General features: G+C 33.5%; 3 protein-coding genes across 5 annotated transcripts; 2 read left to right on the top strand and 1 right to left on the bottom strand.

Moving 5' to 3' along the window:
- The first annotated feature begins 169 nt into the window (after positions 1 to 169).
- On the top strand, positions 170 to 5,303 carry LOC142531218 (SKA complex subunit 1 homolog). 2 transcript variants are annotated; one of them, XM_075637305.1, is made up of 9 exons: positions 170 to 336; positions 415 to 539; positions 1,106 to 1,218; positions 1,310 to 1,382; positions 3,826 to 3,893; positions 4,037 to 4,142; positions 4,237 to 4,266; positions 4,602 to 4,715; positions 5,011 to 5,303. In XM_075637305.1, exons 1-9 carry the CDS (start codon positions 240 to 242, stop codon positions 5,086 to 5,088), a joined length of 804 nt encoding a protein of 267 aa, XP_075493420.1. In that variant the 5' UTR covers positions 170 to 239; the 3' UTR covers positions 5,089 to 5,303. The 2 variants fall into 2 exon arrangements, with proteins under 2 accessions (XP_075493420.1, XP_075493418.1); XM_075637303.1 differs by having other exon boundaries at positions 172 to 336; positions 1,304 to 1,382.
- Positions 5,304 to 5,371: 68 nt separating this feature from the next.
- LOC142531219 (Golgi SNAP receptor complex member 1-2) lies at positions 5,372 to 9,451 on the bottom strand. 2 transcript variants are annotated; one of them, XM_075637306.1, is made up of 6 exons: positions 9,263 to 9,451; positions 8,552 to 8,748; positions 7,874 to 7,963; positions 7,716 to 7,787; positions 5,691 to 5,820; positions 5,372 to 5,557 (listed from the first exon to the last, which is right to left on the bottom strand). In XM_075637306.1, the coding sequence occupies exons 1-6, from the start codon at positions 9,381 to 9,383 to the stop codon at positions 5,460 to 5,462; spliced, it is 708 nt and encodes a 235-aa protein (XP_075493421.1). In that variant the 5' UTR covers positions 9,384 to 9,451; the 3' UTR covers positions 5,372 to 5,459. The 2 variants fall into 2 exon arrangements, with proteins under 2 accessions (XP_075493421.1, XP_075493422.1); XM_075637307.1 differs by lacking the exon at positions 9,263 to 9,451 and adding an exon at positions 8,856 to 9,237.
- Positions 9,452 to 19,813: 10,362 nt separating this feature from the next.
- On the top strand, positions 19,814 to 23,165 carry LOC142531406 (putative pectinesterase/pectinesterase inhibitor 36). The gene is made up of 3 exons (XM_075637516.1): positions 19,814 to 20,321; positions 21,929 to 22,258; positions 22,354 to 23,165. Exons 1-3 carry the CDS (start codon positions 19,889 to 19,891, stop codon positions 23,043 to 23,045), a joined length of 1,455 nt encoding a protein of 484 aa, XP_075493631.1. The 5' UTR covers positions 19,814 to 19,888; the 3' UTR covers positions 23,046 to 23,165.
- The last annotated feature ends 687 nt before the right edge of the window (positions 23,166 to 23,852 follow it).

Below are 23,852 nucleotides of genomic sequence, written 5' to 3'. Positions count from 1 at the left end.
TTGAGGGATTAGGGAGTAAGGAGAAAGTTGAGTTTGGAAAAAAAGAGAGATTATAAATTTTCCCTATATTTAATCTATATTATAAATATAAATTCGTTATACCTTGTGTTAGAATGTACTCACTCTTGTTTTTTTCAAGGGGGGCGAAAACAACGTTTAAAAAGCTTGTCATAAGGTGTTTCCCGCCAGAAGCAGAAAATCGCTATTAGCGGAGAACTGCGAAACCTAGAGAGAGAAAGATGGATGTGAAAGAAGCGGGAGCTTCCCTTGACTCTTTGATCTCCCAATTCAATTCTCGAATCGCGGAGCTCCAGCAGTTTGTGATTGCTCGAAACAGTTGAGAATTCAAGTTATTGATAAATTTATGCGATGATTCCTCTTGTTCATTTGTTTTTTCCCTCTGAAATTGGATAGTGTACCCGGCCAGCAGCATCAGCGATTTGTCGGGCATAGATGCAGCATTGAAAGGTATGGAGCTTCAGGTTCAAAATATTAAGGATCGGTTGAGCGACGAGGCTCAAGCCATTCCCAAAGCTAAGGTATTTTTTACTTCGCTTGTTGATACGCGCGATTCTGGTGGGTAATGTTTGAATATTGCCTAAGATGGAAAATGTTTTTGCATATTGAATTTAATTCTTCTTACATGTTATAGTATCGAATATTGTGACAATTGGATTTGAATTTCAAAGAAATTTTTGAATTGAAGCTGCTACTGACGATTTGGCAGGTATAATGATAAAAAAAAAAAGTTAGGGGTTTGTATATTGTCACTTACAAGTGGTATGGTACTGATGGATTTATACTTCAAATGAAAATCTTAACGGTGAGTTAAGACACTCAGATTGAAAAGTTTATACATGAAATTTCATATGTTTGACATGGAGGCAGCGGTGTATTTTTAAAATTAATAATTGACATTTGAATTAGATTTAAGCGTCTATAATCCTGTCTGATAAATTTATCTTTCGAAATGATTAGATGAAAGGCAATCTACAAAAAAATTTCAAGCATGCATGGTGAAAGTTAAAAGTTCAGACTAAACTCTAAGAGGAATGACAAGCTAATCTATGAACTGAATTGAGTGATTTATTCATTGTAAGTGCAGAAATTAATAGAGGCAGCCTTGCGACAGCAAAAGAAATTGGAGACAGTTTCTGCTTGTGTTCCTTCATATATACCCGAAAGAATTACTAGTATCAATACAGAGACGAGCAAATGGTATTGTACAATTTGTTGAAGCAACAAAATTGTCTTCTCGACTGATTGATAGGTGATCTTTTGTTTCCTTCCTTGGTGTCATCAGTTATAGGAAGCAACCAGGGATCAGCCAAGTAGATAATGGAATCGAGTCTTTAAAACTTGAGGAGCCGGCACCATCCAAAGTGAGGAACCTCTGGCATATTTTTTTTTCTAATCCAATTGTTTTATTTACTCATTCAATTTTATCTCGGTGAAATTTTTTCATTATTTAATTTGTGTCTAGCACAATTGCTTAAGTCAACTGCAGAAAACTCAATGTGAGTCAGTAAATTTTGAGAATCTTGTCAAATTCTCATCACGAGAATAAGATGATTTAATGGTGAAATTATGATATTAAGAGGATGAGTTTAAATGTGACATAATTTTGATGGTGACAACGACTAGCATCCTCTCCTTGTAATTTAATATGTAAGTATAAGAATAATCTGGAAGTTAGAGACCTTGAACATCCTCAGTATTTGATCTTTGAACATGGAACCGATGGAAAAACTGTGTCATGAGACCTTCTACGTCCCTATTATTAGCAAACTTAAATTCGGTGCATGTAATGGAGCAATACTCATCTAATGCATGTTTTGATGATGTGGATGTTACAAACTTTCCTCCTTGCTATGAGCGAGACATGGAGACTCTTCACCTACCTAGCATTATAAGAGATTTACTATCATTAACTTGAAGGATTATTGTAGCAGTTGTGCCATAATCAAGTAAGGAGAGGTGATAGGTGTAAGCCTTTTTTTTCTTTTGAACTGAAATGTTTGAACAAGAATGTAGCAGAAGTTTTAAAGTTTTTATTCTCCGGTACTCCACAACAGTGTGGCCTTAATTCCCGTTAATTTATAGTGAAATAACTGTATCATAATATATCCAAAGAAGCCTTGTCATGGTGTATTCACGGTGACAACACAATACAACCTTTAATGATGAGACTCTTCACATTACTTGAATTCCTTACCTATAAATAGGACCCTAACTCTAACACTAAGTTATCATACAATCTTCTCAAATTGCATAGTAGAGCATGTCTAATTCTCGCACCTGTATATGTCAAAGGGTCTAGGAGACGGGGAGTCTAAAAGAAGATACTAACTAGTTTAGGAAGGGAGAGTTTGGTTTCAAACCGTATCAACAACTTAAGTTTAGAGAATACTTGTGTTATAAATAGTTTCTAAATTTCTATACCTTATTGAAAAATGTTTCTTGAGAAATTTTTTTTTATGAAAATTACTTTTTTTTATATATGTACAAATATGTTCAGATACGTATATATTCAAATGATTTTCTATGTATTAAGTATCACGTGATCTCTTATTATGATGTATAAAAAAAAAATCAAACCGGGAAAATAAGTAGAAAAGTTGTTGATTGCGAATACAACTCTAACCGATTGGGAAACCGATAACAACTCTAACCGATTGGGAAACCGATAGGTAGGAACATAGTTTTGACCACAAAATTCACTCTATTTTTCCCTATCTAGTGGATAAATATTCAGGATCCTTATTGTAGGTACAGATAACCATTTCTATTGTGGCCTACTAAACGGGATAAACAACTAAGTCTTATATCAACATGCATCAAAGGGAAACTATTGTTTTTATTGTGCCAACGAGACATTAGTACCTGTCCTGTCAATGTTTCGACATTTTAAAACGTTAAGATGATACCTAGTAGCATAGTCTTGGTCATATGATGTATATAACTATAAAGATGACTAATTGAGAAAATCTTTACGGACGTGAAATGATACTTTTTAAGCTGTCGATTTTAAAGTAGTATGTCTGTAACTTAATTCTACCAATTGAAGGCTTATAACTAATTACAAAGTGATTTTATTGCTTCTCTTCTTGTCTTCTCGGTCTGTGTTTCATTTGTTTTGCTCAAGAAAGGTTGTTTGAATTTTGGATTCATCAATATGCCAATATGCTCAAGTTGAAGTTAAATGTGTTCAAGATGTCGATCGTCATTGAAACTTCTTTTTGATGATTTCTGTTATTTAATTTTTTGTATAGTTTGTTACCATCTTCTGTAATGATGTTTCTACAATGTAAAATGCTTCCTCTATATTAATGATGATGAATTTCTGATTATATTGATGAGATGATACGAGGAATTTTATCTTTGAATTCAAGTTTGGATATTTGGCAGATAATTGTGTTGTACTGCTAGGCTCGTAGCGCTCTTCAGTTGATCAGCTAGCTAAAGACTTTTGAAGCTGTTATCCGAATTGTACTGAACATAGATTTAGCAACAGTGATTAGCTCATTCTTTTATCTTTAGTAAGGAGGAGAAAAGCTGATCAATCAAGTCTAATAGTCTCTTCCTTTATATCGAAGATGCCACTTTAACTGAGTCAATTTCTTCAGCATATATTGTGTTGTTTCTCCAATGGTGCCACTCTTTAAAGTTGTTAAAACTGCCCGGTTGGATATTTCTGAAGGGTTCATCCCTTCAGCTAGCAAAACTTGTCTCTTTCCCCCTGGAACGAGATGGACGCTGAAACTATGATTGAATAACCAAATCGACAATTTCAAACATTTTTATGATTCTGATTTTTTATTCCAGGAGAAAAAGGGTCGGGCCTCGCCTCCAGTGTGGTATATTACTGGTGACGAACTAAATTCCTTGCCATCGTAAGCGACTTACATTTTGGGACCCCTGTTGTTCCAGTGCATCTGAAATATACAAACTACTAAACCGCGTTAAGATTATTTTCAAATTTCATTATATATCGAGTGTCCCTTTTCCCAATGGCTCAGCCGTAACTAATCTGCAGGTACATGAAACAAAGGCTCACTTTGGATAAGGTCAATGCCGCAATTGGTGATATGGTAACATACGCTGAAGCAAATGCCCAGCTTATCACAGCGCCAAGAAAAAAGGTTATTTTAACAATTCTTTTTTATTTCTCTTCCTCATGTACTTGAAACAATTCTTCAATGCTGACTGGGTTCCAATTTCTTTTGTGTTGTGAAGCTGACAGAGAATAACTTGGACCGAGCTCTGGTAAGTAGTGATTCTCGTTGTGAGGCTAGCCTTCACGTGGGTTGGTGGGTGGTTCGTGGTTGGCAGTATTCCTTTTAAGGATGCAATCCTTGAGGAAAGAGATCGATTAGAAATGCGAGACTTTCTAGTGCTGGGGACCTATTATTTTTATTATATGTCGCCCTATTTGATTTAGAATTGAGTGCAAGAGATTCAAATTTTATCATCGATGATATAAAACTGATATAATTTACAGATGACTCACATGTTTTCGTTTCTCATGCGTCTGCTTCAAATTTTTTGGGTTATCAGGGGTACTTGGTGTACGAATAGTGATTTCTCTTTAACATGCTCAGGAATTACGTGACATTGCAATGATGGATGCAGTGAAGGGAAAACACTTCTTCCTGGAATCTGATGTCAAAGGGCCTGCAATGAAGCTTGACAATACCGGAAAAGCAATATTGACGGTTAGTGATTCTTATTCACTAATGAAAACACATGATTTTTAATAAATATTCGTAAGTTTATTAGGATTCTTCTGATTATTTTAAGGTTCTAGTATGATCCTTGTCCTTCCAAATGTATCTCAGCTTAGGTGAAGGTTTTGTTCCTAAGATATTTGCTCCACTATTTTGCTAATGATTAGCCAATTTTATTGCATTCATGTTTAATTGGCTCTTCCGCTTCAATGCATTTTGCTGATTGATTTCATGATCAGACACGAATCAATCTATCCATTTTCCCTTTCTTTTGGCCTTGTAGGTCCTTCGCCACCTCGGTCGGATAAGTGAGACTCGAGTTGGACATCACCGCGTGATCATCCTACTGAGACCACAATGAACCATTTTTATGTGATTGTTTTTTTGCTGTAAAATCAGTAATAGATGGACATTCATGGAAGTTCCCCTCCATGTTTTCAGACCGTAGGGTTTGTGTTATTATGTGAGGCAGACGATTCCAAATGTGAGACCGGAGGAAGAAATTGAGAGCTAAGATTCAAATATCTAATACAGTAGACAGATTTTCTTTTTATTACCTTTTTTTGAATTTTTATGCGTTGGTATACTACCGCTAATAAAGACTTTCAATACATGTAACATGAGCTTGGCTAAGGATAATGCGCTAAATAGGCATGTAAAAATCAATACATTGATGTGAATATTTCTACAGATGGAGAAAGTATCATTTTCAACGACAAAGTAATATCTATTTCATTTCGAAAGCCAATAAATGATAAGAAAGAGTGTACAGGCAGCGATAACAGCAGATAGGATGAGTGTGTCTCTTGATTTCTTTCTTCTGATTGAACCTGAGAGGAAAGCATGATCACGATATCAAATACTGGTTTTTGAAGGAAAGTTCAAACAATTGGTGTGATAGAAAATCAAGAATATGAATTTTCATATGAAGAATCAAACAGCAATGGTGGCTTCAAAAATTACCAATTAGACCACGAATCACTGGATATTTGTCGCTTAGTAGTTTCACTTTTCCTTGAACATCACTAAACAAGGTCCGTTGGGAACCCAAAACAGTCCTAGTCGCTTGAGCTTGACTTATAACATCATCAATCTGTAATAGATTGGTCAAAAATGCTTTTAAAAAACAAAAATATGCATGACCGTAATAAGTTTAAACTGCTTAAAGTCATTACAACGACGACAAAGACAGCATGCAACAAGAATTGGTGAAAATGTAACAAATTTTTATCTTACTGTCCCAAAATCAACTCGAGATGTATCCTCATGAATATAGACGATAAATACTCCTTTATGCACATGAAATTTAGTTTAGTCTAGACAATAATAGTGTTGACTAGGGTGTAAAATGAGCTGAGGTTGATAGAAAAAAGAAAATGTACTCAAGCTTGAGTTCAACATAAAGAATCTCGAGCTTGAGCTCTCAGCTAACTCACGAGCTCAGCTTAGGCTCCAATTTTTTTTAACACATTCATGATCTCATCTTTACACCAACTTACACTCAAAATGTTTTTTATTAACATGTTTACGATCTCATCTTACAGCTGTAAAGGGGACTAATATTGTAATATCTTTAGAAAATCACAATCTTGTCTTTCCATGCTCAAAACAATTGAGTTGGTAAATCAACAAGCTCACGAGCCAATTCAGGCTCAAATTTGTCCCCTTTAGCTCTAATGGAGACTACAATTATGGTATCTCTCAAGCTAAGAAAACTCTAATATTGTCTTTCCTTCTAAAAAATGTACACCTGGTAAATGCATAACACTATTTTAACCAGGTTAAACAACAGCAGGGTGCTTGAAACAAACACCCAGAATGTAATAACTGAAAACTTACATAACATTAATTATGGTTCTGATTTGCCAAGGTGGTGTTATAGAAGTTAACAAGTGTAGTGACAAAATGTGTAAAAGTATTTAACCAGTGAGGAAGAGGGAGTTGAACCAAGAAATGACAAGCATCTGAATACGAACAGAATCCATGCTTGGAGGGCCGCACATAGGCTGAACAAACACATCCGCGCACGGATATTTTTTGTTTAATATTTACACCATGTTTTTAGATTTTTCATTTTAACTTAAAAAGCCACGTTCTTCTAAAAGGCGTGCCTCAAGCCTTCCCATGGGACACACTGCTTTAGTTGTTACATCTAGGCACTGCAGACGCTTGGCTTTTACAACAATGAGTTCTACATGTACAAGCAGATTTATTTCTGAAAAGAAATGTTACCTAAGTGAGTTTTGAATTATGGTTAAATTATTGACTTTGGGACAATTTTGTATGTTATTGGATATTAGAAATGTTACCTAAGCGAGTTTTGAGTAATTGCTAAATGATTGACTTTGGGACTGTTTTCTATGTGATTGGAAATGAGAAATCGAAATTTGTGCTTATATAATACAATGGTTAAAATTATTGGAGATTGCATGTTGCATCTGGGTTAGTATTAGAAATCGTTGAGGATTCAGTTTGTTGAATGCAGGGCTACATTGAGGTAGTTCTTTACTTGTAAATATTTGTCCTGTAAGGACTGAGTTGATAAGTAGCATGGTGATACTAAGGTAAATACGGATCAGGGAAAGGGGAGATACCAAGGATATCCTAAGGGTTATATTCTTATATTATTTGGTTGCTATTGTAACATTTCTTGACTGGTTATTTGGGAACATCAATGGCATTCTGGTGGCCCATGGTATTATCTATATGTGGTTTATAGGAGTTCAGATTGATTTATGGATGGTCTATTTATGAACTCTGACTGGTAAAAATGAATTCAGAGTGGATGATATCTTGTATTATGGTAATGATTTCAAAACAGAAAAGTCAGGGTTCTGAATCGCATGTGTTGTTCCTCATCTAATAAATCCAGGAGGTTTGGTGCTTATAATTGTCTATAACGTTCCTCACATCCAACATTCAACCATCACGAACAAGTTCACCATAGGAAATTTTTTTATATGATAATAAGCAGCTTTAGAATCTTACATGAGATACGCTACCATGTATGGCCGCTCTTTCCCGTAGTAACTGCGTTCTTGGAGATCCACCCCCAGAAGCCTGCATTAAATATAGCTTACAGCTACCAAAGGCATTTGGAAACAATTTTGTCACAACCAGAAGTCAAAAAGATTTAAATTTCTCACCTTGTACTCACTAATGTCATCTCTCACAGAACTGAGAAGCTCTGCATGCTCCTTCATTGAGATAATATTTCCCTTAATACGCTTAAATTCCTACAGAGTATCTGAAGTCAATTTCACCAACATAAAAACTAATATGAGGGTCCAGCAGACTTATTTCAGAGACCCATGCACCATGTATATATAAAAAAAGCTTCAGAGTCGTTGAATCTAATTTTTTTCCAAAACTAAGACCCAGCAATTTCAAATCAACTGCAATCTATATCATAATATTATCATAAAAATTAATACTCAGAGATATTTTCCCGCCCACAGCTTAGGAAAAAAAGATTAAAAAGGGAAATGGATATTAAGTTCATTGTCGGATATAGTCAATATAAAATGAGTCAAATTGCAGGTGTCACTGCAGTGATGAGAGCCAGTGGACCATGCATCCTTTCACATGATTTTATATATAAAATTAGTGAACAGTCACTTAGGATGACATGAGCCATCTCAATTCTGAAAGCAGCTGTTCTGAATTTAACTGTAGTTTTCAGTAGAAAAGGCAACAGAATAGCAAAATCAAACATCGTTTTATTCCTATTGTTGATTAGAATACAGATCAAAGGTAATAAATATCATTTGCAAATCAAAAGATCACAGTTAAAAAAACCCCAGGTGAAAAGTACAGTAAACAACCTGGGTGAACTCATGAAATATGTCCCTATGTCTAGCAAGTTTTTGAGTAACTGATGTTGTCGGAGCAGCAGATGCAGCACATCTACTCATCGAATCATTTATATCCAGAAGCTTCTCAAGTAATGATTGGATCTCCATCTCCATAGACTTCCACGACCTGCTGGACCCGACAGTAGGTGAACTAGTATCCATGTAACCTGGCAACCCATGAAAGCATCAGAAACACAAGCACCATGCTAAATCATAAGTCAAGACAATTTGGTCACATATGCACAAAAATAACCGAGTACAGAAATCCTCATACTTTAAAAACAATGGCATGAACCATGGCAAAAATGCCTTGTTATGTCAGAGCATTATCCTGATATATCCAGCCGTATAAAAAATGGCAAAATGCCTTCCCAATTTCTTAACCATCAAATCAACTCACACCAGATGTCTCTTTGCCCTAAATTCCAACCTCCACGGTCCAAATTCCGTCAATGCAGCCCCAATTAACTCCAAAACACATAAATCAAATTCCATGTAGCAATGTGCATTATGCAACAACCACGAAAAAAAATATCACTCAAAATCACAAGTCCATATACAGACCATCCTACACAACATCTTCTGAAAATCACAGCAAGATCAGAACTTACACTAAGAAAAAAAAACATAGTCTGGCAGCAAATTGAGAGGCCAAAGGAATGAACAACGAGAAAAATTCACCTCCTTGGGTGAAGCGAGCACCAAGCTTCGCGTAAGAGGAGAGCTTCACATCGAGATCACCTTCGATCTTCCTGGCCTCCTTCCTCAGCTCCTCCCAGCCCGACTCTTGCAGATCATCCATAGCGATCTATGCGTGTGTTTCGCTCTATACATTCAATAGTAATGAATTTAATTTGTGATTTAAATATTGTTTATTAATTTTACTTAATTTAATTAAGTACAGCGCTATTTAATTTAATTTAATTAAGTAGATACAGTTGACAGCGATCGAAATTGATTCATATTTGTACTAAAAAGTAATATAATTTTAATATATAGAAGTAATGTTTTTCAATAATTCAGGTTGATTTGGAGATCTGTCCGACCGTCTATATTTATGAGACCATATTTGCGATGAAAAACGATTATTTTGATATAAAAAATAGTGTTTTTTTTATAATTTAGATTCAAGATTTATGTCACAAAATCGATGAATTTTTTTAATTATATTTACCAAAATTATCAAAATTCTTTATAATTTCAAGTTAATTTCGTGCAATTCTTTTTTTTTTTCTTTGACTCATTATTTATTATTATTATTATTATTATTATTTTGAAGGAACAATGTCCTTTATTATTTAATAAAGGACATTGTTGTTGAAAATATGAAAAATATTTGTATTGAAAATTATAATATTGAATGTTGAAAATTAGGTAAAATTAGGTGTTGAATATTGAAAATTAGTGTGTGATGATGTATGTAATGATGAAATTGTTTTTTAATTGTTTTCTAAAGAAATCCTATAAATAGATCTCCATTTGTAAAGATTTGATACAATTGAGTAGAGAGAAAAATATTATAAAGTGTGTTGTTTGGTAAATTTTGAGAGTTTGAGATTTTTACTTCTTACCATAAATTTTTATTTTTTCACAACACGTTATCAGCACGAAGCTCTAAAAGTCCTCCATACTTTTCCAAGCTCCAAACAGAAGAAAAATGTAACAAAAGTAATAATATTTATTTTACTGTTATTTATTTATTGTGTATATATTTAATATATAATATAATGTTATTATTAGAAAAAATAAAAATAAATTTTTCAAAAACTTGTTATAAATCCTGGGAGGATGTTAAGACGACATCCCAGACTCCCGGTAAGGGATACGACCAGTATAAAGCCTATAAGGTTTTTAAACAAAATAACTTATGACACTTCATTATAATAATGTGATATGATATACATAATTATTTAAACATGACTAATATTATATACACTATATTAATACCATAAAATCATACAAATACATACATTTATTTTTTTTGTACACCAACGGTCATAAACGGTAACAAAACAACTAGTTTTTGCCCTATAAATATGATCTCACAAAATCTTTCAATCACTCCAACTTTCTCATATTCTAAAAATTATTCTTCATCAAATTTTCGAAGAAAAGATGGCTTTCTCAAGGTTATTTTTAATTATTTTGGTTATCATACTCACGAGTCTTTTATTTATCGGAGAATATCCTCATCGTGTGTTTTTTTTATTTTTACAAATGCTTGTACTTGTTGTTTATCCATTACTTTGTATTGCAATATTCATTAACTAATAAAATGCATCGTAATTTTTTAGTACCACCATGTCAAATTTGACAAAGCTTGAATTTGTTGCGCTCGACACACGGAAAAAAATTATATGTCATGGACTCTCGATGTAGAAATGCATCTTGAGTCATTGGGTCTAAGCGAGACCATTAAAGAAAATGATATATCTTCATCACAAGAAAAAGCAAAAGCTATAATATTTTTGCGTCGACATCTCGATGAAGGTTTAAAATGTGAATATCTCATCGAAAAAGATCTCATGGCTCTGTGGAAAGGATTGAAAGAAAGATTTGAACATATAAGGGAAGTTATACATCCGACCGCCCGTGATGAATGAAATATGTTAAGATTCCAAGATTTTAAGAAAGTCAGTGATTATAATTCAGCGATGTATCGAATAATCTCGCAGCTAAAATTTTGTGGACATGAAGTTACAGAATCGGAAATGCTTGAAAAATCATTTTCCACGTTTCACGCATCAAATATAACTTTACAGCAACAATATAGAGTGCGTGGATTTGCGAGATATTCTGAACTCATCGCCTGTCTTTTTGTGGCGGAAAAGAACAATGAGCTATTAATGAGAAATCATCAGTCCCGACCCACTGGATCAACAGCATTTCCAGAAGTAAATGCTGTGAGTAAAAATGAATTTAAACCTGAAAACCAAAATCAAATCCAGAGACAAGGTTTTGGTCGAGGTCGAGGTCGAGGTCGTGGTCGTGGACGTAGACGTGGAATTGGTCCTGGTCGTGGTCGAGGCCGTGGTTTTGAAAACAATAGAGATATTTATTTTTATAACTCATCTCAAAAGGGCGTCACGAACCATCCACAGAAAAGGCATCATGAGAACATGAGTGTTAATGAAAATCACTCGAAAAAGATTTGAAAGTTCTTGTTTCAGATGCGGCACTCCAGGACATTGGTCTCGTATTTGTCGATCCCCTGAGCACCTTTGCAAGCTCTATAAAGAATCGATAAAGGGGAAAGAAAAAGAGACCAACTTCACTGAACGAAGTGACCGTTTGAGTGATTCAACTCATTTTGATGCTGCTGATTTTATGAATGATTTTTCTGGAAATGATCAATATGTTGGTGGGATAGAAATTAACAATATTGATGCTACATATTTTCTCAATGATTTCTCTGAAAATGAACAATATAATGGTAGAATATAAATGTACAATAATTTATTTTTCATGTATTCATATAATAATGTTTTATTGTACAATTATGATATGTGTTATATTTACATATGTATTGTCAGTAATTTTATTTCATTGCATATTTTTTTTTAAGTTCAAATATGGAAAATGCTATGAGCAAAGCTGAAGTTTGCATACCCGATAGTGGTACAACACACACTATCCTCCGAGATAAAAGATATTTCTTGGAACTAAAACCAACAAAAACAACGGTGAATACAATATCAGGTCCTGTAGACTTGATTAAAGGATGTGGTAAAGCACAATTTTTGTTACCTAATGGTACAAAATTTTTGATCAATGATGCTTTATATTCACCACAATCGAAAAGATATTTGTTGAGTTTTAATGATATATATTCCCATGGTTATGATACTCAAACAATGAATGAAGGGAATGGGAAGTATATGTGTCTTATCACATATAAATCAGGAAAGAAATATGTGATTGAAAAACTATCAACGCTCCCTACTGGATTGCATTATACACATATAAGTCCCATTGAATCAAACATGTTAGTTGATAATTCTTCAATATTAACCAATTGACATGATCGATTAGGACATCCTGGTTCAACAATGATGCGAAGAATTATAGAAAATATACATGGTCATCCGCTGAAAGACCAGAAGATCTTTCAGAATAATAAGTTTCAATGTAAAGCATGTTCTCTTGAAAAACTTATTATAAGACCATCACCAGCCAAAATCCAAACTGAATCACCAATGTTTCTTGAACGTATTCAGGGTGATATTTCTGGACCAATCCATCCACCATGTGGACCATACAGATACTTTATGGTATTGATTGATACCTCCAGCAGATGATCACATGTATATTTATTGTCAACTCGAAATGTTGCATTTGCAAGATTACTTGCTCAAATAATAAAATTGAGGAATCAATTTCCCGATTATACAATCAAGAAAATTAGACTTGATAATGCTGGTGAATTTACTTCCCAAACTTTCAATGATTATTGTATGTCTATGAAAATCATTGTTGAGCATCCTGTTGCTCATGTACATACACAGAATGGATTGGCTGAATCATTGATTAAACGTCTGCAAATGATTGCTAGACCAATGATTATGAAAACAAAGCTCCCTATTTCTATATGGGGACATGCAATTTTACATGCTGCTTCATTAATTCGCATCAGACCAAGTGCATATCATAAATACTCCCCATTGCAGCTTGCATTTGGTAAAGAACCAGACATTTCTCATCTGAGAATTTTTGGATGTATGTTGTATGTGCCTATTGCACCACCGCAACGAAAGAAAATAGGACCTCAAAGAAAGGTTGGAATTTATATCGGTTATGATAGTTCATCAATCAGTCGATATCTTGAACCTCAGACAGACGACGTGTTCACAGCACGTTTTGCTGATTGTCATTTTAATGAGAAAATCTTCCCAATGTTAGGGGGAGAAAAGAAACATACCGAAAAAGAAATTACATGGTATGTATCATCATTGTTACATCTGGATCCAAGAACAAAACAATGTGAAAAAGATGTACAACAAATTGTGCACTTGCAAAGAATAGCAAATCAAATACCAGATGCATTTGCAGACACAAAAGGGGTAACTAAATCATATATACATGCTGCTAATGCCCCTGCTCGAATTGAAATTCCGAAGAAACAAATTGAAGATACTCACGATGTCATTAAACGCCTGAAGCGTGGAAGGCCAGTCGGTTCCAAGGATAAAAATCCTCGAAAAAAAAAAATTCATAGAGAAACACGATGATCACAAAATAAAGAATGATGCTCCTGAAGAAACACATGATGATCACAAAATAGAGAATGATGTTCCTGAAGAAACACATGATGATGAAAATGTTCTGTCAGAACCACAAACTGACGAGAATCATGAAATCTCTATCAATTATATTAATACTGGAAAAATATGGAACCGAAAAGATATAGAAGAAATTGATGATATATTTTCTTATAATGTGGCAATCGACATCATAAATAATAATGAAGATCATGAACCAAAATCTTTTGATGAATGTAAAAATCGACATGATTGGATAAAATGGAAAGAAGCCATCCAGGTTGAATTGGATTCGCTAAATAAACGTAATGTTTTTGGACCATAGTCCTTACACCTGAAGGTGTAAAACCTGTTAGATATAAATGGGTTTTTATTCGAAAACGAAATGAGAAAAATGAAATAATAAGATATAAAGCTCGACTTGTTGCGCAAGGTTTTTCTCAAAGGCCTGTAATTGATTATGAAGAAACGTATTCTCCCGTGATGGATGCAATTACGTTTCGGTATTTGATTAGCTTGGCGGTGTCTGAAAATTTAGAAATGCGTCTTATGGATGTTGTTACATCTTACTTATATGGATCACTTGATAGTAATATATATATGAAAATCCCTGAAGGATTTAAGATGCCTGAAGCACAAAGTTCAAAACCCAGAGAATGTTATTATGTGAAATTACAAAGATCATTATATGGGTTAAAGCAATCCGGTCGAATGTGGTATAATCGACTAAGTGATCACTTGATGAAAAAGAGATATGTAAATAATTCAATATGCCCCTGTGTTTTCATTAAGAAAACAACATCCGGATGCGTAATTATTGCTGTATATGTTGATGATTTAAACATCATTGGAACGAATAAGAAAATTCAAGAAGTTGTGTCATATTTGAAGGAAGAATTTGAAATGAAGGATCTTGGAAAAACCAAGTATTGTCTGGGTTTACAAATTGAACAAAAAGAATGTGGAATATTTGTTCACCAGACAAATTATACAGAAAAGATTCTTAAACGTTTTAATATGGATAAATCAAATCCTTTAAGTACTCCAATGGTTGTTAGATCATTAAACATAGAAAAGGATTCATTCCTTCCATGTGAAGATGATGAAGATATTCTTGGTCCAGAAGTACCATATCTAAGTGCTATCGATGCCCTTATGTATCTTACAAATTGTACAAGGCCTGATATATCTTTTGCCGTAAATTTGTTGGCAAGATTTAGCACATATCCAACAAAGAGACACTGGAACGGAATTAAACATATATTCCGTTATCTACGAGGAACGACAGACTTGAGACTTTTGTATTCAAAAGATGCTAATCCAAGTATAATTGGTTATGCCGATGCTGGATACTTATCTGATCCACACAAGGTACGTTCCCAAACTGGATATGTATTTACTCGTGGAGGCACTGCAATTTCTTGGCGTTCACAGAGACAAACGCTTGTAACAACTTCATCAAATCATGCCGAGATTATTGCACTACATGAAGCAAGCCGTGAATGTGTGTGGTTAAAATCAATGAGCCAACATATCCAAATCTCATGTGGATTATCATTCGACGAGAAGCCTGTGATACTATATGAAGATAATGCTGCATGTGTAGCTCAAATGAAAGAAGGATACATAAAAAGCGATAGAACTAAACATATTCCTCCTAAGTTCTTCGCATTCACCAAGGAGCTTGAGAATAATAAATGTATTGATGTTCGTCTCATTCAATCAAGTGAAAACTGATCAGATCTCTTCACAAAGGCACTTCCTACGATAATATTCAGAAAGCGCATATATAATATTGGGATGCGCAATCTACGAAATTTGTGAAGAATTGTTCATGTCAACATGAGGGGGAGTTTACGTGACTGCACTCTTTTTCCCTTACTATGGTTTTTATCCCAATGGGTTCTTCCTAGTAAGGTTTTTAATTAGGCATTACAAAATCACGTAATGAAGACATCATCGTATCATGATCATCATCACAAGAAGGAGTGTTGAAAATATGAAAAATATTTGTGTTGAAAATTATAATGTTGAATGTTGAAAATTAGGTAAAATTAGGTGTTGAATATTGAAAATTAGTGTGTGATGATGTATGTAATGATGAAATTGTTTTTGGATTGTTTTCCAAAGAAATCCTATAAATAGGTCTCCATTTGTAAAGATTTGATACAATTGAGTAGAGAGAAAAATATTATAAAGTGTGTAGTTTGGTAAATTTTGAGAGTTTGAGATTTTTACTTTTTACCATAAATTTTTATTTTTTCACAACAATTGTCAATAAAGAGAGATCCATAATAAATATAAATAATTGATATGAGTAGGTGACATAAGTAATACATGTAAAATAGTGACAAAAATATGATTCTGTTTTCTATGCTAAAGTTATATGGTAAAAAGTTGTATGGGACGATCTTACGGGTCTTATTTTGTGAGACAGATCTCTTATTTGGGTCGTCCATGAAAAATTATTATTTTTTATGCTAAAAATATTACTTTTTATTGTGAATATTGATAGGGTTGACCCGTCTCATAGATAAAGATTCATGAGATCGTCTTACGAGAGAACTATTCAAAATTTATATGATTTTGTTTGTGATAATTAAATAGAAAAAGAAATTGTAGACAAGAGAAATTGTGGGATATATAAAAATATATATGACTTAAAAACTTTTTTTAAAAATAAATTATATATATTTGGGAAGTGGGTTTTACACAAGATCTCAAACTCAGAATTTAATCTCAAATTATATTAAAAAAAATTATCTCAAATTGGAACAGTGGCAAACAGGTAATTATTATAGGTTTTAATCATTTATATTTCCATTTTTCTTTTTGTCCCACAATGTTGTTGATCAAGTTTTTTTTTAAAAATGGGAAAATGAAGCAAAACTTTTTAAAAATCATGATCAACAAAACTTAATTTTGTGCTATTTATATAGATTAAACAAAAAATGTTTAAATAATGAGCTAATTATTTATAAATAATCAATTACGTCTCTATATATATATTTAAATTTTAAATAATTGTAACTATTTAAATTTTATATCCAAAAAATTTAAGATTAATTAAAAATTATCAAAGATTAAATTATAATTAATCAAAATTGATCTAATTAACAAGAAAAAATACACAATTTTAAAATTAAATTATTAATATTCAAATTTCGGAGTCAATTCAAACGTGATGATTTTATTAATCTAATTTTCATTTAAAACACCTTTCAAAAAATTTCTTTTTAATGGATATTATTAATGTTTATCACTGGTATATCTTATAAGTAAGTATAAGAGTGTTATTATTAAAGTAACTAATTAACTAAAATAGTTTTAAGAAGCATTCAATAAGCAATCACTTCAAAAATAAGTTTTGTGGTCTTATAAATCTTTATCCATAAGATATAAGATGAATCAATCCAGTTCATTTTTACAATGAAATATAATTTTTTTGACATAAAAAATAATATTTTTCATAAGATCTCATAATATTTTTTCATGAATTTGATCAAATTGGACAAAAAATAGTACTTTTGACATAAATTTTTTTCTTATTTTTCTTTTATTTTTCATTTAAATATAATTAGCATATTAATTTCATTCAAAGTTTTACAATTTGAATAATGAGTAGCTAACATCCCAAAATTGAGATGAAAAGGCGAAACTCTTGATATAATAATAAAGTTATTAAAAGGTAATAATGTATGTTTTATATTATTTAATCATTATTTATTGTTTATGTTATATTTATTTCTTTAAGTATTATTATACCCTACTTATAAGTGAGAGTTTTGATTTATTGTTGCTATATGTTACACTAAATTCTTGGAGCTATTTAAATGTTAGTTTGGTATTACCAACCATTTAAAGCGGATGCCTTGATTTATTATATAAAATATATCATAATATTATTTTGTTTGGTTTTACCAACCATTTAAAGTGGTAACCTTGATTTAGTGGATTTCAATAATGTTCATTAATGCTAACTTTATTACCAAGAGTGGATCCTCTTATATCAATTACTTAAATTAAAACTTGAACAATTAAAAATTATCAATTATCAAACAATTAAAAGAAAAAAAAACAAACCAAAAAGACATTGTAGTGGACTTATAATTACCTTAGCTTCCTTATTGATACGATATTCGGACTCGCCGAATTATACTACTTGTGGACAATTTGCTATTGGTAGTGTAATAATCAAAGTCGCATCAATAATCATATTAATGAAAACATATTGAAAATGTAAAAAAAAAAAAAAAACAATGTTGGATTAAAATTAAACTTTTAACGGTTTAAAAGACAAAAAACAATTTTGTGATATTCCTTATTATTATAACATATATCTGTTAGTATCGAGAAAGATTTTAGAGGGGGTGAATAAACTTTTTAAAATTATTTGCTTTTTAAAATTAGTTTTCAATCGTTTTTAGGCGGTTGAAAGTTTTTCTTAAACTGTTAGAAATATGAATCACTTGAAAAGTGCGGAAAACGATTCACAATTTCTAATGACAACTTCAACTAGTTGGCAAGAAACGGTTCGAAAAGTAAGTGCACGCGAAAAGTAAATGCGCTGGATTTTTATGGATGTTCGGAGATAAAAACTTCTACAGTCACCATTTCTTCTTCTTTATGAAGGGTTCCACTAAAAGGCTTTAGCTTTACAAACTTATTGCAAGAGCTCACTCCAATATGGATTTATCACACTGCCTGTTTTGGAACTCTTAATGATCACTTTACACTTTTAGATTTTAAAAAACCTCGCTTCACCAGACAATACAATCAATCAAATAACCAAAAGGTTACTGATAAAAGAAAACGATATGTTTTGAGTAGCACGAAATTGATCTTTGAATGATCAGATGTCTTTCTGCTTAGTGCATGCTTGATGAGCGATGAAGTATATAAACTTTAAGAGCGCTTAGATCTTTGAGTATGCAAGCTTCAGTAGTGTGTCAATCACGTGGTTGAAAATCTTAAAATTATCGAACTCACTTCTGCATTCTTCAACTCTTATTTTATAAGATATCATTGCAATGGTCGGAAACGATGAATAACGTAAACCTTCGCTGGAGTGATGTGTCATTATCAGCTGCAACTTCATTAAATGTTCTTCAGCAAACATTCAATTTTCTCTTTGCTTGTGTAGCTTTGAATCACGTTCCTTGAAGAGTTGCTGCTAAGTATCCTTTTCTGGTGACTGTTATCTTCATCAGAACTTGAGGGACGTATAAGCAATATTTCTATTCTGGGATAATAACATTAATGTAGATCTTTATCGGGACTCGTGCAGGATATGATTGACTTGTAGCGGTGCACAACAATTGAATATCCTAAGCCTGTCAAAGAATGTTTTTCATTAAGTGAGCAATAAATAGCTCTTTAATGAAACGGTTTGAAAACTTTGAAACAGCCGGTTGAAAGTCTTCTAAACGGTTGAAACTTCTTCAAGTTGTAGACGGACAGCCGGTTTGAAAGTTCAAGCGATCGAAGACCAAGCGATTGAAATCTAGATGATTGAAATGGTTACTGTTATACAAGGAAGATTGTAGCTGATTTCTGAAACAATTAGGTGCTGTTTTGATTTTGTCAATCACCAAAACTTTAAATTAATAATAATTTATTAACAATATATATATATATATATATATATGTATGTATGTATGTATACACACACGATAATCCACATTTATTTTATTCTCGAAAGTGAGATAAAAGCCATCAATTTATTTCCATCCGTACTTGAACCATTATTCAAACTGCCATTCACTACCATATACAAAATCAACCCCAAATTTCCAACATATGATATGAACAAAACAAAGCCAAAACTTGACATTATTCATTGTTCGATTATGGGAATCGAACGCATTAAAATCGTCCCAACAAAGGCATTCGAAGCCACCGCACAGTACATATAAGCTAGCTCCACACGACGACACATGGCTATACGTGTGTATAAGCTTACGGACCGATTATTCATGCATTTACTCTACATATATTCGATCCCATTCAATCATCTTTGCATTAATTCGATCAAATTCAGGAAACAAAGATGTTGCCTTTTTCCACCACCTTTCTGATCCTTGTGCTTCTGGCCTCTGCACGTGTTGATGTTTCTTGCAGGGAGGAGATTGAAGTGGTGAAAATGGTGAGGGAGGAGATGCTGCTTGCAATAGCTAGCTGGGATGATATTACCCGAGGATCGAAATTCGGGCCGGGCCCGGGGGTTGTGGGTGATTGCCTGAAGATGTATCGAGACGTGGAGCCGAGGCTAGCCCGGATAGTTCGGGCCGAGAACTGCAGCCACGATGATGGGGTGACTTGGTTGAGTGCCGCATTGGCCAGCCATAACGGTTGTGTGGAGGGGCTGGCGGAGGAGGGGTTGCTGTCGGAGGCCCGAGTTGCGACCCGGAATTTGAGTTCTTTGATCAGGGAGGGTTTGGCTGTGTATGGGAATAAAAGGAGTCCAAGGTGGAAGGGAATCGGTGAGTTTTGATTATTTTGATTTTATAGGCTTCAATTTGAGTTTCAGTCTATTAGAGAGCGTTTGTGATCTTAAAAAACATTGATTTTTCACTTGAAAAATCAACTTTTAGAGGTTCTAACACTGAATGAGTATTCCAATTTTGATTTTGATACGTTGACTTCAATTTCAGATTAATTTAATTTGATTGCTGACATGACATTAATTAAGACTATAAGCTAAAGAAAATCGAAGTTACACATTAAAACTAAAATTTGAAACTTATTTGAGCTAAAACTCAAAACAAAAAAGTCAATAGAAAAAAATTATTTTTTAAATTTTATGTGTTAACATGTATTTGTGGACGATATGTTTATATAAAGTACTTATGTTATGTTTAGTTGGAGGATAAAATTATGAAATAATTAAAAGAAAAATGATAAAAAGAATGATTTAAGTAGAAATATAATATATAATGATAAAATAATATTATGTTTGGCATGATGGTTAAGAATGAGATAATTAATAATCTTTTGATTAATTGACAAAATTGTACTTCCACTTTTGCGGCGGTCGGCGGCGGTGGGGGTCGGCCGGCAGGAGGAGGGGGTGGTCGGCAGCGGAGGCGGCGGGCGGTCGGCGGTGATCGGCCGGCGGTCGGTGGGCGGTCGGTGGAGGGAAGTGGTGGTGAGCTTGGATTTAGGAGAAGGGTAAAATTGAAAAAATAAGATGTATTAAGAGTGTGATAAATAATCCTAGGGGGTGAGGAGTGATTATTTTATCACAGTTAATATAACCTAATCATTCATCGGAGAAATTGACTAGGTTAAATAAAAATCCTACTAAACATGAGATTAGATGGATTAAAAAATTATATACCCACCTAATCCCTCCAACCAAACATTGTCTTAAGTTTTAAAATAGCATCTTTTGTTTATACTTACTTGTATCTATTTTCTTAAAATATGTATTTTTTTGATTGAGAAGTAACATAAAAAATTAAAAGAAAATAGTTTACTAGCTAGGTTATATATCTAACAAACATAATATTGTTGAGCTTGATATAGTTGATGCGTCCTTTTGTCATAAAAGAAATTTATATTTAAATGTGGTGACTTTTAGGGTCATATATAATCGTGTTGTCAAATATTTTTTCCGAGACTTCTTTTAATTTTATTTTATAATATTTAATAAATTTAAATCAATGATCGAACAGAAAAGTTAAAAATTATCTCGAGTGATAAAAATTCAAAATATTAATATCTATAGAGGATTATAAATTAAAAAATTAATAAATCTTGAAGACTATTTTAATTAAGAGTAGGTTTCTTGTGAGACTATCTCACGAATCTTTATCTGTGAGACGGGTCAATCCTATCGATATTCACAATAAAAAGTAATATTCTTAATATAAAAAGTAATAATTTTTCATGGATTATCCAAATAAGATATCCGCTTCACAAAATACGACCCGTGAGACCTTCTCGCACAAGTTTTTGTCTTTAATTAATAGTAAAAAACCAATTGAAAATTTAGCTTAACTTAATTTTTTTTAAAAAATCTTAGGAGATATATATATATATATATATAAATGTGTATTTAAATATCCTTTGTAACATTGTAATTCAGGGGTGAAGAGGAAGCCAGTCTCCAACCAAGAAGGGGGGCCACTAACATCTTGGAACCCGGCTACTTCAAAGGCTGACCTTGTAGTTGCTAAGGATGGCTCCGGAAATTATAAGACTATCAACGAAGCAATCGTGGCACTCGCTGGAATGGGCGGAAATCGTCCCGAAAGAGCGATAATATACGTGAAGTCGGGCTTGTACAACGAGAAAGTAGAGATCGGTAGGGATTTGAAGAACATTATGCTGGTTGGCGATGGCATGGACAAAACTGTTGTGACAGCAAGTGGTAATGTGCAAGATGGGCAAACCACTTTCAGTTCTGCTACATTTGGTTAGTAGCATGCAATTTCATGGTTATTTGAGTAGTTCTTATCGAATTTTTTCTAGCATCTTGAATAGATATTCTTGTGTTTTTTGTTTGTGTAGGTGTTTCCGGCGACGGGTTCTGGGCGAGGGGCGTGGCATTCGAGAACACGGCGGGGCCACACAAACATCAGGCAGTGGCATTGAGGGCAAGCTCGGACCTAGCCATTTTCTACCAATGCAGCTTCAAGGGGTACCAAGATACCCTTCTAGTCCACTCTCTACGGCAGTTTTATCGCGACTGCCAGATACACGGAACGATCGACTTCATATTCGGTGACGCAGCGGTGGTTTTCCAGAACTGCGATATATTCGTTCGTAGGCCGATGGATCACCAATCCAACATGGTAACCGCGCAGGGAAGGGACGACCCGAATGAGAACACGGGGATTTCTATAGTGAATTCCCGTGTCGTGCCAGCTTCTGATTTCGGTGATGTTAAGGGGATGTTCAAGAGTTACTTAGGCAGGCCGTGGAAGAAGTACTCGAGGACCGTGGTTTCGAAGACGGATCTGGATGGTATGATTGATGGGAAGGGCTGGACTGAGTGGGACGGAGATTTCGCGCTCTCGACCCTATACTACGGGGAGTATATGAACACCGGGAGTGGGGCTTCAACTGCTGCTAGGGTCAAATGGCCTGGTTTTCATGCTATGAGTGACCCCCGTGAGGTTGCCCCATTCTGTGTTCAAAATTTCGTCGGCGGCGACTCGTGGATTCCGGCCTCCGGTGTACCATATTGGTCTGGAATATGACGGAATTACGCTTAGCATTGATGTTCGTTGTGATAGTTTGACGGATATGTACTCTAAGATCGTTGTGTATATATAATTTGTGAGTGAAAGGCTGATAATCACGTCCTATAAAACAAACAAAGCGGGAAATTTGTGAGAATATCAAATTTTAATTTTGAAAAATAATTCTTTTCTTTAAGTTAATTTTTTAAAAAAACGTTTGATTAAAGTTATCTTAAAGATAGAAAATGTCAATAAAGACAGAAAAATATTTTTATTTTATACCTGGAATGGAGCATATAACAAAAATTTAGACAAATAATGAAAATGGTGAGAAACGATGGCTACTTATTTATATTGAAGTAATCATATTTATATTACATATTATATCATTAATAATTACACTTTTCTAGCAATCAATACCCCGAAAACTATTAGGCAAAAACTTGTGTGAGACGGTCTCACGGGTCGTATTTTGTGAGACATATATCTTATTTGGGTTATCCATGAAAAATATTAATTTTTATGTTAAGAGTATTATTTTTTATTGTGAATATCGATAGAGTTGACACGTCTCACCGTGAGACCGTCTCACAAGAGACCTACTCAAACCATTAATCACAACTAGCATTATCATATCGAAACCTTTTATTGAGTTTCCCTTGCAATTAATCACAAGCTCGCGAGCTTAGTCAAATTGGATCTATCAATTGTCAAATTCTTAAATGAAGGATCTAACCGATAAAAAAAGTAAAATTTGAAATCAAATAGAAAAAATTAAAATATAGAAGAAAAAATTCACTACAAAAATAAACATAAATAATATTA

This window comes from Primulina tabacum, chromosome 17, assembly GCF_025594145.1.
Source record: "Primulina tabacum isolate GXHZ01 chromosome 17, ASM2559414v2, whole genome shotgun sequence".
NCBI lineage: Eukaryota > Viridiplantae > Streptophyta > Magnoliopsida > Lamiales > Gesneriaceae > Primulina > Primulina tabacum.
Note: the sequence above shows the minus strand (reverse complement) of the source record. Positions and strands in the feature narration are given on the sequence as shown.